This window comes from Vombatus ursinus, unplaced genomic scaffold (assembly GCF_900497805.2).
Source record: "Vombatus ursinus unplaced genomic scaffold, bare-nosed wombat genome assembly UNPS02006874.1, whole genome shotgun sequence".
Lineage (NCBI taxonomy): Eukaryota > Metazoa > Chordata > Mammalia > Diprotodontia > Vombatidae > Vombatus > Vombatus ursinus.
Window position 1 is genome coordinate 837,656 of NW_020946652.1, and position 19,259 is coordinate 856,914.

General features: G+C 42.7%; 1 protein-coding gene across 7 annotated transcripts in view; it reads left to right on the forward strand.

The window, feature by feature from the left end:
- Positions 1-19,259, forward strand: part of LPP (LIM domain containing preferred translocation partner in lipoma) — a 692,945-nt gene that overhangs the window by 240,926 nt on the left and 432,760 nt on the right. For all 7 annotated transcript variants that reach the window (XM_027848882.1, XM_027848884.1, XM_027848888.1 and 4 more), the window contains one exon: positions 2,967-3,168. In XM_027848882.1, coding sequence (XP_027704683.1) covers positions 2,967-3,168 — 202 coding nt within the window. The remainder of the gene's footprint in view (positions 1-2,966; positions 3,169-19,259) is intronic.

The window sequence follows — 19,259 nt, forward strand, 5'->3', positions numbered from 1 at the left end:
AGAGAGAGAGAGAGAGAGAGAGAGAGAGAGAGAGAGAGAGAGAGAGAATGAGAATGAATGTGTTTTCCTCTCTCCTATTTGGTTAAGAAATCCTTAACAGGAGGGACCATTTCTTTAATATCACCATACCTTCTATCCCCCTAACACAAGCCTGTGTATTCAGTACGTATCCAGCAAATGTTTGTAAAGTTCCTATCCCACTCTAGTCCAAACCCTTGTCTTCTCCCTTCCGCACTGTTAGTGGTAGCCACCATTTCCCTGCCTTTTTCCTCTCTCTCCCCTTTCTCTAAATAAGAATAGCAAGCATCTGTATGGAACATTATGATTTGTCTACCTTACCTGATGGCTGCCATCTTAGGGGAGAATGTCAGGGCGGGAGATGATCCTGTAAACATCTTTTCATAAAAAGCACCATTTTAACCCTTCTCATTTCCCACTAATGGCAGCACCTTCTAAGAGTCGTTGGTTCGAGGATTTCCTGGAGTGACCCTTCTCTTTGCTTGAACAGACAGCTGGAAGCAATCATGCCCCCCTCTCAATTAATTCAGTCCAATTAATAAATTGCCAAGTAGGGGTGGTGCCAGGGAGATGATGCTTGGAGATTTCCGACCCTCCCGTTGGAGGACCCTTGAAATCAGGATTGATGGCAGGTCTTCGGCATAAAGCCCGACATACTTTGTCCCCAGCTGGGCAGGAACTGAATGGCTGGCTGCTTCATTCTGGGTCACTGCTGGCCTCAGACTGGCCTTGTCGAGATGGCTGACCCTGTTACAGAATAATAACTGTTATTATTTCATAAATGAGTTTTTATCGCTGTCTCTTGTCTTTATATCAATTTCATTTCCAAATATATTCCTCCCCTCTCCCCTACTTAGTGAGCCATTTCTTGTAACTAAGAATAATAATAAAAGAAAGGGATTTAAAAAAATCAGGTCACCAAAACTAATCAATGCAGCCACCATATCTGACACTTTATGCAATGTCCCATCCTCACCATCCCCCACCTCTCAATGAAGGGAGGGAGGTGGATTTTCTCATCTATTTTTATAAAACTTGTTGGTTCATTATAATTTCCTGGTGTTTATATAAGTGACATTTATATGTACGTTATACTTTAACATTTGCAAAGCACCTTATATAGGTTATCTCAGTAGAGACTTGTGACAGTCCTTCGAGGATTCTGCTGTTACAGCCATTTTAAAGATGGTGACATTCAAATCAACAAGACTTCTTAAGCCCTTCCTATGAGTTAGTCACCTGCCTTAAGGAGCTCATGTTCTAAAACTAGGTGAATACAAGATGTATACAGAGTGGCCAAAAGGTGTTCTGCGAGGGGCAGCCGTTGGGGGTCTGCAGGGGCTGTAGGAGATGAGATTGGAGCTGCCTCTTGAAGGAAGTCAGGGAGGTGAAGGGGTGGAGGTGGCAGGTGATGAGTGTGAAGGCCTGGGTCTGCTGTGTGACCAACTTCCCCCTGACCTGTTTGTGGGAGAAGCCAGGGGTTATTCAGAGAATGCCTGGACATTTCTAAAAGCCATCCAGTACCCCTTTCTTCCCTTTGTCCATCCTGGGTCCGGCTAATCATCCAGCTGGCAGTGTCTGTCTCAGAACCAGGTCTGGGGTAGCTGCTGTCCAGTCACCGACGCTCTGTACGACAGGCATCGTCCCACGACTTTTTTCCTTCTCCTCAGTGTAGCTCATTTGACCCAAGACTTTGAGGAATCATGGTTCTCACATAGGAGGCTCTGTGCTCCTTAGAAGCCTACGTACGGACAGGAAAGTGTGGGCCGAAGGCCTGGACTGGATGGGCCTCCGGACATGCATCTCACCCGCTTGGCCTTTGTTACTCTTTTGACTGTTCTTTTTTTTTTTAAATTTAAATTTTTTTGTTTTTTGGTGAGGCAGTCGGGGTTACATGATTTTCCCAAGGTCACACAGCTAGTAAGTGTCAAATGTCTGAGGCTGAATTTGAACTCAGGTCCTCCTGACTCCAAAGCCAGAGCTTTATCCGCTGTGCCACCTAGCTGCCCCTCTTTTGACTGTTCTTGTTGAGACAATCACCAGTGAGAGCATAGTCCTCAGAGTAGCACAGACAGGTGTTTTCTGGGCAGTACCTTTGTGCCATGAACATCAGTTCCAGGTGGGCACTCTTCTTTTGTTTACGGCAAAGGTAGCTTTATCAGTGTGAAGAAAACATGTTAGGAGAGATGGTAAAAGGAATCTGTCTCCTCTTTCTCTGTGGCGCCTTCCCCGGCTCCCCATTTGCTTCAGGATAACATACAGGTTAAATCCCTTTATAATCTGGTTCTAGACTAGCTTTCTAGACTGATTTCACATTGCTCCCCTTTGCACAGTCTTTGTTCCGGGTCAAATCCCCCCCTTCCCCCATTTCATTCTTCTTTATACACAAGATGGCATTTCCTGTTCCCTATTTTCACAGGCTGTGCCCCATGAATGGATGGTGCTCCCCCTTCACCTTTGCCTCCTAGGTGTTTGGCTCAGCCCAAGTACCTCCTCGTCTGGGAGACATCTGTCGTGACCCTGCAGTGTGGTAGTAATTTCTTCTTCCTCGTGTTGTAACTTATCTGTATTCATACAGGATGGAATTTTTGGAGCGTTGCAATAAATCTCTCTGTCTCCTCTCTCTCTCTCTCTCTCTCAATGTATACACACACTTCTATCTATATACAGAAATAAGTAAATAAATGTGTATGTGTTTGTGTGTCTATATATCTCTCCATATATGTATATGAAGTCATGTATATATAGAGAGATATATGCATATAAGAGAGCGAGAGAGAAGGAAGAAGAGAAAGAAAAAGATACATACATACATACATACATGCATATAGAGATTGGTACAGGTGTGGGTACCAAACACAATCCCTTGCCCAGAGTTGTTGCTGCTTTTTAAATGCTCTTTGGTTGGATCCTTTCAAACGTGACCATGTTTGTTCTCTTCCCTTCAGTACTCCATCATGTCTCACCCTTCGTGGCTGCCCCCCAAGAGCACCAGTGAATCCCTTGGTCATGCCCCTGCTCGGATGGAGACAACACACTCATTTGGGACGCCCAGTATCTCTGTGTCCATGCAGCAGACACCCAAGAAGTTTGCTCCAGTGGTCGCCCCCAAGCCCAAATACAATCCCTACAAGCCGCCTGGGGCTGAAGGTAAGAAGTGGGGTTTGCCTTCGGCACCCCTGAAAGGAGGCAGTGGAGGTCTGTGTGACATGTGGTGGTGTGTGCTGGATGGCAATGGACTCCTTTGTGAGGCAGTGTGGTACAGTGATTAGAATAAAACTTAGTTTTCCAGTGCACTTTTGACATTTGCATTTGATTTAGTACATTTGTGGTGATGGCAAGTCATTGAGCTGTTCGCGAGGTTCAGTTTCCTTACGTGAATAAAGGAAATAATAATAGCAGTGGCCCCCACCTGACAGGGGCATTTTGAGGATGAAAGCTCCATGGGGGCTGGGTTGTTCCACCTTGTTTTGAACTCTCTGTGCTGCTGACCTATAGTCAGGGCTCAATAAAGACTTGGTAAATTAACTTGAGGATGACATGAGATAAGCTCTGTCAAATGCTTTGTGACTAGAGAGGGCCACAGCAGTGTCCACTGCGGTGATCTGGCCATTTCTACTTCCACAGGTCCTCAAGTGTCCTTGAGTCCTAGCATGGCATTCCTCTTCCAGACTCATGTCCCCATCCCCTCATTTGGACTTTAACCATACATATGCAGAAATGACTCTTTTTGGATGGGCGTGGGTGAGTAGATGATTAAGAGGCCTGTCAGAAGATCAGAGCGGAAGTCCCTACTCATTCAGCTATGTGATGTTGGCCAATCATGTCACTTCTTTATCCTTCGGTATCTTCATCTATAAAACGGGCTAGTAGACTCAGTGATTTCTAAGTTCTCTCCCAGCCTGGAATTCTTTGATTTTGTAAGTCTCCGTCCCCAGCTAAGACTCAATTTCTTCATTTGTAAATTGGAGTTGGCAATTATTTACTCATCTGCTTCAGGAGAACTCTCCTCTCCCTGTCTTCTGCCTACCGCTAGACCTAGCTGCTTCTACTGTTTTCTTTACACACACACACACACACCCCTTATCTAAGAAGCCCACAGTTAATTTTCCAGTGACTAACCACTCCCTTCCCTACACATAAAACAAAACCTTCTCTTGCTACAAATCAATCTGATAAAGTCAAACAAATCAGTACATTGGCTGTGTCTGAAGATGACTCCACATTCCACATTGGGTGTCTACCATCTCTTGACTGATGGGTGAGAGGCCTGTTTCACTCTTAATTCTCTCAGGTCCCCACTGCTCACTGCACTAATGAAGAGTTCTGAAGCCTTCAGCACAGTGTACCTTTATATTTTTTCATAGTAATACATAATCATGGTTTTACTTCTACTTACTTCACTTCAGCATTTTATACAATTCTTCCACAGTTTTGTTTTTCCTGAAATCCCATTTTTATAGCCCAATATTATATTTCATTTATAAACCACAATGTAGTCATTTGAAATTTATTGTGGAATGTGGGATATGGTATAAGGTATTAGTCTAAATCTAACTTAGGCAAAACTGCTTTCCAATTTTCCCAACATTTTTGAATAATAATAGCTATTACTTTGATCACACATTAAAATTTTTAAAGTCCATTATAAATATCTCATTTTTTACCTCACAGCAATCTTGGGATTCATTGACTTTTTTTTTCTTCTTCTTTTATTCAGAACTAAATATTTTTGAACATTACTTGTTTCTTGTACGGTTTGAAATCTGGCTGTGCTGGGCCCCTTGAATTCCTCTTATTTATTTATTTATTTATTTATTCATTCATTCATTCATTCATTCATTCATTCATTCATTTATTTATTTAAAATTTGTTCCCTTGACATTCTTTACCTTTTGGTCTCCCAGATGATTTTAGTTATTATTTTATCCAGCTCAATATAGTGACCCTTGGATGTCGGATTGAAATGGCACCAACTCTGTGGATTAATTAAGCTAGTTTCATCATTTCCATTATTTTAACTTGGCTCCAGCTGTGAACTTTGAGTAGCTTTCTGTTTGTCTTCCTTTTCTTCTATTAAAAATGTTTTATAGTTGGATTCATATTAGTCCTGAGTGAATCTTGGTTGGCTGACTCCTAGAGATTTTAGACATTTTGGTTTTATTTTTAATGAAATTTCTTTTTCTGTGTTCTCTTGCTGGGTTTTGTTAGTAATATACATGAAGTTTGATGACTCTTATGGGTTGATTTCATATTCTGCTACTTTCTGAAGTTACTGTTTTTTGTTTTTGGTTTTTTCTTTTGTCTGTTTTTTACCTTCACTGTCTTGAATACTACATTAAGCAAACCATCATGTCATCAGCAAATAATAAAAAAAAAGTTCTATAAATCCTTTTTCTGTACTTTTCAAAAGGAAATACTTATATTTTAGGATTTTTGCTTCCTTCCATGGAAGAATCCATAAGATCTATACAGATCTATAAGCCCAAGCCAGACCAGGGGGTTATGGGTTGAGATTTAATTTGTGCTTTGACTCCCAGATGATGCCATCCTTAATCCTGAGTCCACCAAGGAAGGGCAGTCTCTTTTGTTTCCCTCCCTGAGACTTCTTTGCTATAAGTATAGGTAAGAAGAAGCCTTTAAAGACGTGTCCTCCTTTGGTTTCCAGGCCTCCCCTTTCTCTCTCTCCTCTCACCCCTTAAGGCTCTCTTGCAATGAGAACTCCTACAGAGGAGCTCATCATCCCAGCGAGGCCAGTTCCCCAGATGCTCTAGCGATTCGATGGTGGTGCCAGCAGTTTACAGGGATTTGAGTTTGAGGGTCTCTGTGCACTTCAGCATTAGACAACTCCCCCCCCCACTCACCCCAATCATGTCCCTCACTCCCATGTCCACCCTGCCTAGGACACAAAACAGGCTGAGGTATTGGACCGCCCAGCTGCCGCCTGCCCGCCAGTCGGTGTCAGCCTCTCCGCCAGAACCTTGGTACTGCGGCGTCTAATATCTGAGCATCAGAACATGAGACTTCTGGGATCCGGGAGGGAAGGGACAGTCAACGATTCTGTAGCCCATCACACTCCGTTCCCTTTTTATTGACTCATTCCCTCCACGAGTCCCTCTAATTGTTTCTCCAATGACCTCAGTGTTGTTGTTGTGGCAATCTCGCCTGAGAGACCGTTCGGCGCATTTATGGCTCTCGGTGTGGAGCAGAGCTCTTAGTCATCTCTCTTGAATGTGTTTTCTCAATCTCATTTATCCCCCTTTCCTCCTTGGGCTCAGCCCAGTGGCGAGCTCGGGAGCTGTGCTGGCCGGTTACTCTGTGATGGATTTCAGACCGAGCTCCTTCCCGGCAGTAAACTCTTTATGAGTTTGTTTGTTTTGAAGGCTGATGTCATGGGCCCAGTGCCCAGCTTCCGAGGCAGGCTTCTGGAGCTTGTCTGGGGACTGAAGCAGTTGGGGACTGGAGAAATGGGACTCGGGGCACCCAAGAGTAACAGTGAGCTGGCATCCTTGGGCTTCGGCATGGCGACGTCCCATTTCCTCAGGGCCAATGGCCAGAACATCCCGGAATGTCTCTGAGAAAAGAACTAATAAGCTTCTGGTAGCTCTCCCACTTTGCTGATGGTGTCCTTTCTAAGCTCTGGTGTGGCCGTGACCTGATTGGTTCTTAAAGAGACCCCACCTGCAGGATTAGTCCAAGTTTTCCTGAAGCCTTTTCCTTTCCATCATTGGTATAGAGAAAAGGGGTCATGAGAATCATCCTCATCCAGAAAAGGAGAGGGAGCCCAGAGGCACATTCCTTCTCATTTTTGCTCTTTGGGGTATACTTCCAGGTTTCTCCTCTTGGGGTACCATAGCCCCATGTTTCAGTTGGCTGCAGGATGCCATTGTGGGATTGTGGCGCTGAGAAGCTAGTCAAGAGAAATATCACGTGTGTACCAGGATTTTGTAAACCTTAGCCCAGTGGCTAACATATAATAAGTGTGTAGTCAATGTCTGGAGACTATGATGCCAGTGGCGATGATGGTGATGAGCTGAAGGAGAAGAATTATGGGAGATGAGAGTGCTATTTCTTTCATTTCTAACTCACAAGGTTTTATTTTAATTTTTTTTATATTATCAAGTATTTTTCTTCCCCCTCCCACCCCCACTCTCCCCAAAGGGTGGGGGAAAGAAGAACAAAACTCATAGCTCTTGTAAGAAATATCTTACTTCTTTTAAATATATTGGGGCAGGAATGGATAGTCTAGGCAGCTTGGTGGTACAGTGGTTAGATCTCTGGATTTGGAATAAGGAAGACCTGAGTTCTAATCCTTCTGACACTTACAAGCCTCCTGACCTTGGGTAAGTCACTTAACCAAACTCAGCTTTTTTTTTTTTTTTCCATATGTAAAAGGGGGATAATATAGCACCTGCCTCACAGGATTCAGAAGCATATGTAAAGTGCTTTGCAAACAGTAAAGCACTATATAAATATTAGCTATTAATATTCAGGGTAAAATGTGAGTTTTATCTTTTGGAATGGCTTTGTACTTCACACTTTCTTTGGAGACTTTAATTCAGTGAGTATTTATCGGATATCTGACACCTACTATTTGCTAGCACCTGTGCTGGGGGCTATGGCAGTTGATTTGTAAACATTTAAAGCACCTACTATGTGCCAAACAGTGAATGAAGTGCCAGGGATACAAATAAAGACAAGAGATTGCTCCTTCGAGCTAGGGGCTCACACTTAATTGCAGAGACACCTGTGGGCATAAAACACAGAATAGAATCAGTCTGTGCCCTTCAGAATTTTGCATTCCTTTGGGGAAAAACAGGAATGCATAGAAGTAAACAGAAAATAAGAACAAAGTAATTAGGCCCTGGCAACTGAGTGAATAAAGAAAGCTCTAGTGGAATGGTGTTTGGGCAGGGTGTTGAAGGAAGCGAAGAGCCCTGGGAATTGAGTCCATGGGAAGAGGGAGAACATTCCAGGCATGGGGGACAGCCTTTGGGAGCTAACTTTTGTCCATACCAACCTTGTTGAATACCCTGCGGAACCCACCAGTCTAACTCAAAGACACTGATTTCTGTACGGTTACCTCTTGGGGCTCAGTGGTTACATGTGAAAGACCCTAAGTCCATCATTGGCCTCTGAGGATACAGCTTCTTCCTTACTGGCCTTTTAGATTTTAGTCTTTGCTTTTTCACCTTTGGCATATTTCCAGAATGAGGAACCCCGAACCAAATATACCTCATTCACAATGCAGCAGAAGGGGCACCAGCATTTTCAGGTCATATTTCAAGGTAACAAGTTGGCTACTGAATTTGGCCATCCCCCAGCATCTCGCAGGACTGATGGGCTATTTTTTGTTTTTTTTGTTTTTTTTTTTTCCTTTTCCTTTGCAAAAGCTAGTTGAATCAATGTCACCTTTTAGACAGCCTGTGCCCATCCTCAAAGACTTCCTAGTTGGGCAGGCCTATCCCAGCATGAATTCTCTTGGGATCACTTTGGAGAACCCAAGAGTGCCTTTAGCACTAAAACAAAACCTCAGAAGAGGATTACATCAAAGGGAAAACAAACACAGAATACCCTTCGTTGATAGGCTCATTTTGGCAATTTTCCTTTGTTTTGAAATGATTTATTTAGTAGCACTCATCATCTGGGAAGATTTAGAAGCTCAGTAAGTTGGGAAAGTAATGTGTGAATCCAGTTTTGTGGTTTGAGTAGCCAAGTGAAGATTGAAAAAAAAATAATACCCATGCACATGTGTGCCCACAAACATGTCATCCCCTGGAATGGACCTACTGACTTCTGAGACCCAGAGCGTCCATCATGCTGGCCTGTGTGTGCATTCATGGCCTTCTGGCTGGCCCCTCGTGTAGATGTGGGCCAGCCACCATCTGCTTGGCTGTTGGTACCTCAGAGCAGGCAATCCCAATTTTTTACCTCCGATTCTGTGTGGGCCTTTCCTGCTTACTCTCTCTGACTGTGAAAGTAAAAAGGACCCACAATTCCTCTTTGCCAACATGTATTTAAGTGAGGCCTTATAGTATAATTTCCTTTGATAAACCACAGGGCTAGTCACAATAGCCTATTAAGGTTATTATTATTTTTTGGTAAGCTCCAAATAAGGAATAGCTTTTTTATTTCCTCTCTTTTTATTTGCCTTCCAATTAGGATCAGTGCCTTTTTTGATAGTTTTTTCTTTTAATCGTTTTCGAGATACTAGCCCCTTTATTTATTTATTTGTTTATTTATAGATGAAAACATCTCTGTGGTTTATTATGCACATTCTTCCCAGAACTGTCCTTTGGATCTAGTAAAGCACAAGTAACAGCCTCCAAGGATTGGATTCAGGTTTCCCTCTATATAAAATTACCTGAAGTAGGAGCAAAACAATGAATGAATGCGCAAAAAAAAACCACTATGTTAAAACACTTACTATGTGCCTAGTGCTGTGCTAGATAAAAACCAGACAGTTTCTGCCTTCAAGAAGAGTCAAGACTTCTATGACTAGGGGATGGCAAGCAGAATCATTGATTGACAAAACCTATTCAGGAACAATGGTGGTCTTGATGAGATCTTGGCTTGGGCCCATACCCCATCAGTATCGGTTTCTGGGAAAGGGGTGAGGTTATAGGCTGCTGTAGGGAAGAAGGTTGGAATGGAATGTGAAGCGTGGTTGGGTCCCCTAAGAATAATGGACCACGTTCTGAAGGTAGTGTGTGTGTGCTTCATATTCAGAGGTGACATTCCTTAGTCAACTGTAGACACTTCTCAGTGTCTGGGCACGAGGTGGGGCAAGTGAATTCTCCTGATTCTATGATGTTTTCCTTTCTTCTTCTTTGTTTGAAATCTGTTTCTCCAGGGTGAAAGTTGTCTCTATTCACACAACCATTTTAAGGGTGAACCACTCAGTTCCATGCCCTGTTTTCCCAACTACAGAATAAAACGAGAAAGACGACAGGACTTCCAAAGAGCCATATTGTCATTAATGTGTATGCCCCTTTAGGCATCACCAATAGCAGCGCCCCCCTCCATTTCCCTTTCCCCCAATCCCTTAGAAACTGCAAGACTTTCTGTGGCTGCTAAAACTCAACTTCTTATGTTCAGCTTTCTGTCAGTGAGCTCCTGTGAACTTAATTATGATACACCTCTCACCTATCCAGTCCAGCCTCTTCATTTTGTAAATGAGGAAACAGGCTCAAAAATGTCAAGTGAATTGCTTGAGGTCACTTAGTTGATAAACAGAGCCAAGATCTGAACCTACAATATCTAAAACCACACCCATCCACCCTTCCATAATACTAACATTACAACACATCCCAGAGATGATGATCACAGCAAGATGAATTCCTTTTCCATTTCCTTTCTGATTTTTTGTTTCTTGTTTAGCTCTTCACTTCACCCTGTTTGCCTCAGTTTCCTCATCTGTAATATGAGCTGGAGAAGGAAATGGCAAACCACTCCAGTGTTTTTGCTAAGAAAACCCCAAATGGACTCACAAAGAGTTGGTTATAACTGAACAACAAATATGTTAGGTAGGGAGTGCCTAGTTGCATGGATTTGGGTTGTGGCCAGAGAAGGATGGGCCGTTTGAGAAAATTTTGGTATTGCCTAGATAACAGAATTAGGAATCCATGTTAGCCAAGAGGTGAACCCAACATTTCCTTTGCCATGGGATGAGGATAGATGGAGTGATCAACAATCTCAGACTTGATTCTGTTCAATTTACTTTTTTCCTGTGTACGTGTTTCACTCATCTAGCTTCCTGCCAACATCTGGGAGCTACAGTAATGAATGGCATGGGAATGATTGTTGGATGGATCCTTCACCCTGAATGGCAAAAGCTCATTCTTTTTCCTACTGACTAGGGCCAACTTGAATGTCACTATGATGAAGTCATCCTGAGGAATCCTGGCACTGAAAGTCCTATGTAGTCACACAAGAAGTGATTTCAACCCATTAATCTATGTGTGTTTCTATGGGATGTGCACTATTTACAAACATAATTTTACTATAGTAGTTGGAATATTAATAAGCTGTCATATTGACTGGTTTGTCCCTTTACAAGTACAAGGGAAACACATTGAGCACATTGATAATTGTGTGTGCGTGTGCACGTGCGCGTGCGTATGTGTGTTTCAGGGACCTTGTAAAACAATGGCGTTGTTAAAGAAGGAAATGATCATTTTATTTATCTGGCTTTCTCTGACATGCTGGATGAGGTTCTGACTTGTCTAATAAAACTTCCTGAAATTCTTTATGCTTTTGGTGATGTTCCAGCATCCATATCAATCAATCACTCAATCACCAAGCATTTGATCAGTGCTTGCTGATTTTAGAAGCTGCTCTTGGCGCTGGGGTTGCAAAGACACATGCGCTACTCTGGCAGGGCGGACTCTAAACTGGAAATCGACGTGGAGTTAAATGTTTCCTCTCTGGGTCTCCATTCACCCAAAGTAAAATGGCAGCAACTAAGAATTCTTTCCTATACCAGCTTTATGGTATATTGCTGAGCAAGAGTCGGGGATTTCTTTGGACGTTTCTTAGGGGAGAGTTCCTAGGAAATGGAGGGAAGCCTCAAAGAAGGCAATAGAAATGTTAGCTCGCTGTCATTGAAAGGAATTGTTCTGTGAGATCCCTCCTGGCCCCTTTCGTGTTATGGGTCTCCTGTAATGGCTTCAGTGACTGGCACATTCCATTGCATGGGCAGCATGGGAGAGTTTGGCAACTCCTCTGCCAGTCTTCACTTTCCCTGCTTTTCTGCATGTGCTTTTATTCCTAAACAAATTGTGATGGTGCCAATGGTTTGTAATTTTGTTCCCAGGATTTTTTTTTTTTCAAAGAAAATTTAATGTGGATGAGGAGAGTGAAGGAAGAAAGAGAATAAAAATGAGAGAAGGATTCTTCTCGAATGCCTCAGCCATGCCCAGGCTTCAGCATCACAAGGCCATTTTGTTCTCAGTTTCAGGTAGCGCTCTTGAAAACTCAGCAGACCCTAAAAGAAAGGACATGTAAACCATTTATAAGTTGATTCGTGATTAGAGTTATAAAAATATTTTTGGGACCTGAGCCTTTGGGCAAATGCACAGCATTAAAAGAAAAAATGAATAAGGAAAAAAAATCAGGCCAGAGGATAAGGACAACCCTGAAAGACGAGCTTCTGCGTTTGTCGCGTATTTATTCGTTCCTTTGTCCTCCTTTATATTCAGAGGTAACCCTGCTGATAGTATCTGCACAGGTGCTAGGAGGGCCTCCCTATTACCTCAAGTCCTGAATCAGAAAGACTAGCACCATTTGTACCCTGAGAACTTTCTCCATCTTCTGGGTCCCAATGATTCCCTTTGCTCAGGAATCATGACTAAAGGAGCCATCCAAACCATACCATGGACTTTGGAAGCCTGGAGGCAGTCAGGAGGCCCGACTAGTAAGAGTGCTCTGGGGTCTGGCCTCAAGGTCATGTCTGGCTCGAACAGACCTGGAAGCAAAAGGAAGCCAAGCAGTGTAGGTTGTGATAACAATGAGGAGCCGTAGAGAAACTGAGGCTGTGTTTGTCCTCTCTCTCTTCATGACCTTGACTCTCCAAGTGTCTTTTCAACGTTGAAAGGCAGTGTGGTATGATGGTTAGAGCCTTGAACTTGCCATCACTGAGGTCTTGGCTTGTATTCCTCCTCAAACAAACTTGCATGACAAGTCTCGGAGCCTCTTTGTGTCTCAGTTTCCTCATCTGTAAAACAAAGAGGTAGGACTTGATTGCCTCAAAGATTCCTGTTATAAATCTATGACCCTATGAAGAATGATTAAGAAAGTTCCTAGCACACACACACACACACACACACACACACACACACACCCCAATCAGCAAATTTGTTAATGTGAAAGGCTGCTAAGAGGAGAAAAGGGGGAATAAGGGTATTGTCTGTATGAATTTGCTTCCTCCTCACCCCTCAAAATGATGCAAATTCAGCTCTGACTTGTGACCTAAACAAATAGATAAACAAACCCTCTCTGAATGTCAGAGAACATGGAAAGTTTCTCCCACAGTGGGGAATTTCTGAGAAAATAGGAAGCAAGGAAAGTTGGGTTTGACCATGATGGCATGTCCATGCCTCCCCCTTACAGCTAGCTGGGTTGGTAACTTGAAACTCTTCAGGGTAGAGTAACCAGCACAAAAGTGTTGTTTCTTTGACCAATGTTTAACCAATAGTAATGGAATCATTGAGGGACAGAGTTTCGTTCAATGACCTGTTGAAGCATGGTGGGATAATTGCTATCTTTGAGAATCAAAAGCCATTACCTGTGTTTTGCTCAATGTCAGCAGCCGTGGAAGGATGTATATGAGCCAGCAGGGTGATATTATAGACAAAGAATGGGCCCTTTGGCTGCCTCAAGAGAAATGCAGCAGCCAGGTGGGTGCCCTGGTCCGAGCCCGTGTTCCAGAATGGCTTTTGGCTCTGGGAGCCACATTTTGGATGTGTGTGTATGTGTGTGTAATGTTATATTGTATAATATGTTGTAATTGATAAAGTATTGCAATAAAAATTTTTGAATTTATCAAATGCCAAAGATAATAAACATTTATAATAGGATAGAAAAGGAATTATACATGAAATTGTTAATTGCTATTACATAGAGCTTGCTTTTCCTTTAAGGTATATAATGAATTCAATGTGTTGCTTTTGCATCTGTCCTGTTTGTATTTTCTTCCTGTCTTCCTCCTGTTCTCTCCTCTGAACATAAAAAATGTTTTCATGACTCTACCTTCCTCCCTCCCTTCCCTCCTTCCTTCCCTCATTCCTTCCTTCCTTCTTTCTTTCCTCCCTCCCTCCCTCCCTCCCTTCCTTCCTCCCTTCCTTCCTTCCTTCCTTCCTCCCTTCCTTCCTTCCTTCCTTCCTTCCTTCTTTCCTTCCTTCCTTCCTTCCTTCCTTCCTTCCTTCCTTCCTTCCTTCCTTCCTTCCTCCCTTCCTTCCTTCTTCCCTCCCTTCCTTCCTCCCTCCCTTCCATCCATCCATCCATCCATCCTTCCTTCCTTCCTTCCTTCCTCCTTCCTCGCTCCTTCCCTTACCCTCCCTCTTTCTTCCTTCATTTATCTCTTTCTTTTTCTTACTGTCCCTTTTCTTGGTCTCCAAACTTCAGAAAATCTCAGAAATTCAGAGTTAAAAGATTTTCTGACATCTATCCTATGATACTCTGTAGCTAAGTGGCACAGTGGATAGAGTGTTGGACTTGGAGGCAGGAAGCTCTGAGTTCAAATTTGACTTTAGACCCTAGCTGTGTGACTGTGGGCAAGTCACTTCATCTCTTTTTTCACTGTAAAATGGAGATACCAATAGCTCCCACCTCCCAGGGTGGTTGTAAGGATCAAATGAGATTATAATTGTAAGTCACAGCAAAGTATCTGGTACATAGTAAGTACCATATAAATGTTGTTGCTATCATCCTCACCTTCATCATCACATTTTGTCTTACACATGGTCATCCATTTTCTGCCCAAAGGCCCCCAGTGAAAGGAGCCTCTGCCTCCACTTTGGGTTTATTCGACTTCCCCTCATTCCAATCTACCACTTCCATTCATCGCACCTTTTTCTGCCTTCAAGGGCATGAGCTCCTTGTCTATTAGCACCTCAAGTCAATCCATCCACGGTTTTTATCAGACACAACAATTGTGTCCAAGGCTGTGGCTTTGTCATTGAGCAGAACCCAACAATGAAAAGATTTTACTTTCTGCTTAAACACCAAAGATGTTTAAGATGATTTGTCTCTAACCCTAGTCATTAGGGGTGATGGATGAGTCCCTGAAGTCAGCACCATGGGATGGCAGAGAAGAGCATGCTCCCTTAGGCCTGTGGTGGTCAGAGAAAGTTTCAGGGAGGAAGTGGGATTATCTTGTACTTTCACATGAGCTCTTGTCATGTGGCCATTCTGTGTGTCCTCCTACAGCATACAAATGACAGCATTAGTTTATGAAGTAGAGCATCTCTTCCCCCAACAAGCACCAAGGCATCTGAATTATCTTGAAGAGGACACACATATACACAAACACATGTGTAAATGCCAAACACACAATTTTTTTTCAAGATCAACTTTTGACATTTCTTTTGAAAGTAGTATTTTCATCAATTTTTATCTTTTTCAAATAAAAAATGATAATTTGTTTTTCTATCTCCTTCATTTTTCAATATAGTCCTTCTTCCTCCCATAAACAGAAAGCATATAATCATCTGCCAATCAGTTAGCATGTTATTACCATAGTATGTGCCAGGCATTTTGTTCTTGGTTCTGGGGATAGAAAGACAATGCCTGGAACAATCCCTATTCAAGGAAGTCAAGGATAGAAAGAAAAGGCCCCTATATACCACTTATTTATACTAATATATTTTTTTTCGGTGTAGCCAAAAACTGGAAACAAATTGGATGTCCATTGATTGGCAAGTGGCTAAACAAATCATGGTACATGAATAGTAATTAAATATTACTGTGCTGTAATAAATAATGTATGTGATGAATTCAAAAAAGCATTGAGATGTTTATAGATGCATAGTCTAGAGTTGAAGGTGATGCCAGAGGCTGTTCCTGTCCATTTACAAAAGGAGTTATTTTATAATGTGAGGAAACTGAGGCTTAGGGTGATTGTGTGTTTCCTGAGGCCATACGGGTAACAAGTAGTAGAGATGGGATTTGAAAAAGTGAAATTAATAGGAGTAGGAAAACAGTATGTACCAAGCCTAAAATAATGTAAGTGAATATAGTTACCACAAAAACAAAACAAGAAAAAACAAACAAACAAACGAAAAATGATTTCTGTCATTTCAGTTCTTTGGTTTGGATGATGGTGTTGATTAAACTCAAATAGAAAGAAAGTCAAAGAGAGAGACTCTTGGTGAAATTTTTTGCCCTTCTGTTACTTTTCAAATGCTGATTCTAGTCAATGGGTGACCTTAGATGGTATTAACTAAGCTCTCCACGATGATGAGGAACAGACGTTTATTTGGGTGTTTCCCAAGGCTCTATCCCAAGCCCCTCTTCTCTTCTCCTTCTATATTATTGTTATTGCTGATCTCATCAGCTTCCCGCTTTATTCTGATGATTCTCAGATCTGTTTATCCAGCTCTAACCTTTCTCCTGACTTACAGTTTCACATATCCAGCTACCTCATGGACATCTCAAACTGTGTGCTCCACAGGCATCCTCAGCTCAACATGGCCAAAACTTAAATCACTATCCTTACCTCTTCCTAACTTGCCTATGATTGTCACAGGTATCACCATCCTGCCAATCACCTAAACCAACGTGTCATCCTTGACTTCTTAATCTCTCTCAACTTTTCCTGCCCTGCTCCCATATCCAATCATTTCTTTAGTCTCGTCAATTCTACCTTTCAGAACATCTTTCCTCTGCCACTGCCCCTGCCCTCATTACCTCCTTCCTGACTTTTGAAATTGCCTTCTGGTTGACTTCTCTGCCTCATGTATCTCTCCATTATGGTCTGTCTTGCATTCAGTTGTCAAAGAGATCTTCTTAGACTAAGGTCTGACCATGTCACCTCCCTATTCAGCAAACTCCAGTGGCTCTTATTATCTCCAGGATCTTGTAGAAAATCCTCTGTTTGGCTTTTAAGACCCTTAGTAACCTGGCTTTTCCCTACCTTTCCAGTCTTCTTTCATTTTATTCACTCCTGTGTCCTCTTCAGGCCAGTGACAACGGCCTCCTGGTGTCCCTCCCAGAAAACAGTCTCTCTCTCAACTCCAGGCATTCTCTTTGTCTGTTTCCTGTTCCTCAATCTCTCTCTCTCCTCATCTTTGCTTCCTGACTTCCTTCAGGTTTCAGCTAAAATCTCACAGTCTACAAGAAGTCAATTCCCCTTAAGTCCTTCTGTTGCCCGTCTTCAAGTCACCCTGCATATAATTTCTTTGTACAGAGTTGTTTGCATGTTGTCTCCCCATTGGACTACGACCTTCTCGGGAGCAGAAACTGACTTTTGCCATTCTTTGTATCCCCAGTGCTTAATATAGTTCTTGCTACATAGTAGGCACTTACTAAATGACCTTGACTTTATCCGTATTATCTTATTTGGTTGTCCCCATAACTCTGGGAGGTAGGGGCTATTTTTATCTTCCTTTTAGAGATTGGGAAACTGAGAGAGGCTCAGTGACTTGCCTATTGCCACCCAGCCAGAAACCATCTGGAAGGATTCTAACTCTGGACTCTACGTGCAGCCCTTTCTCTTCCCTACCACTTCTGTGCCTCTATGAATGGCATCCATGGAACTTCTGGGGCTGCTGGGATCTTCAGCCACCACCATCGCTTGCTTCTTGGCTGGGCTGCTCCTGGAAGGCTTTCCTTACTCTCCTACAGGCAGGCAAGCTTATCCTTTGCTTGACTTTGTAATTACATGGGCATTTGGTTAAGGTCGTGTGATACCTAACAGTCTTGCCTTGCCATGTAATTAATTTCCCATTTACACACATGTATATTTAAATGCACATATATAAAAATGACATTTTTTCACCCTCTTCCATTATTTCAAGGTTTGAAATGGTGACTCATTGGTGCAGTGGCCTATTTTTATGAACCACAATAGCTTGGGTAGAAAGATTAAAAAAAAAAATCATCATCCTCAGGAATGGATAGCAGCCATCTTTTTTTAGCTCAAATTGCAAACATCTGGCAATTACTCTCCTCTACCTCCCTTTACAAAAAAGGAGAGTCATCCCTCATGCCTTGGCGCGCTGCTGTGTTTAATCAAGGCAGGCCTGAGAACCTCACAGCACAATTGGTTATGATTTGAGGAGGCCACTGGTCCAACCCAGTCTTGGCCTGAGATGTTTTTGAAAGAAAAAATGTTAATGTTCCCCATATGCTCCCGTGTTATATAATGACAACAATCGTAATATTACAATTAATGAGCACATAAAATCCTCTTTGATTTTTTTCCCTCTGTACTCATTTGCGGCAGCTCTCATGGCAACTTTTATATCCCCCAAATTAATGGTTACGGGAACATTTGACTACGGCACTCCTCTTCAGTTTTTGGCATGGCCAGACACGGGGGCTGCTAAGTCAGTAAACCAATAAATGTCTCTGATTTTATTGCAAGTTGGCCTAATAAAACGAGTTAGAAGAAGAAATCAGCATTTCTTTCCAACCTTAGTTGTGGGTCCGGTGTCCCGTTGCCCGCCGATTGTGATGGCGGATTTTGGGTACCCCACCCTGTTTTTAGTTGTAATAATCTTTGGGGCAGGATGCCTCCTCTTTTGCTGTGCAGTCAGCACTGTTGTCAAGGGGGAGGGAGAGGAGGGAGACTGGTGGTTTCCTCTCAAGACTTCTGCATTCTGTCCCTGCCTCTACTGGGACCTTTCTGCCTGACCCTGACTGATGCACTTAGCTCCAATGAGAACTCCCTGGCTGCCCTGCCAACGGCTTCACCCTTGACCTAGCCTCCTTGCTGCTTACCCCTTCTGCCCAGGGGATCTGAGCCAGTGGTAGTGAGTGGCTGGAAGTGAGAAGGTAGAGAGCAAAGGGTTGGGGACCAGGTCAGGGGGATAGTGTAGACATCACAGAAAAGACTAAAAATAGTCTGCCCTGTGATGCTGGCATATTTAAAGCACATGCAAATATATGCAAATGTGCCCATGGCCTTCCTAATTATTTCATACACCTGGATTGGGCCCTTCATGAAAATCCTAGTAGAAATCCCCCACACTACTCCATTTCCTTAGATATGATAATCATAACCAAACCAGAGCTTTTGGGAAGGTTAGGAAGAGAGAAATTCAAAGCACTTTGCAAACATTTCACTGACCTGAAAGGCAGCCTTCAATACAGCTCATAACCAGGACTCTTAAGCCATTTTACAGTATATTAAAAGTGTGTGTGTGTGTGTGTGTGTGTGTGTGTGTGTGGTCTGTGTAGCAGGTGGGAGGATGGGACTGGGGCTTCTCACATAAATGGCCCCCATTTTCATAACAAATGCTATCACCTTCATTCTTCCTTCCTGGTCTCTGTCAGTTTCTTTCCCTTTATATCCTGAGTGCTTCATGCCTGCTCATTCCTGGATTGGTAAATTTTAGATATTCATTTTGTTATACCTGGTAAAAGATGCTTATCTGACTTTTGCTGGTTGTCATATCATAGCTTGAGGGCTGACAGGGATCTTGAGGAGTAAACTGAGGTCCAGAACCAAGAAATAGTTTATGCAAGGTCACATATGTCGGTGGCAGAGCCAAGAGCCCTGGTCTTCTGACCTGGAATTG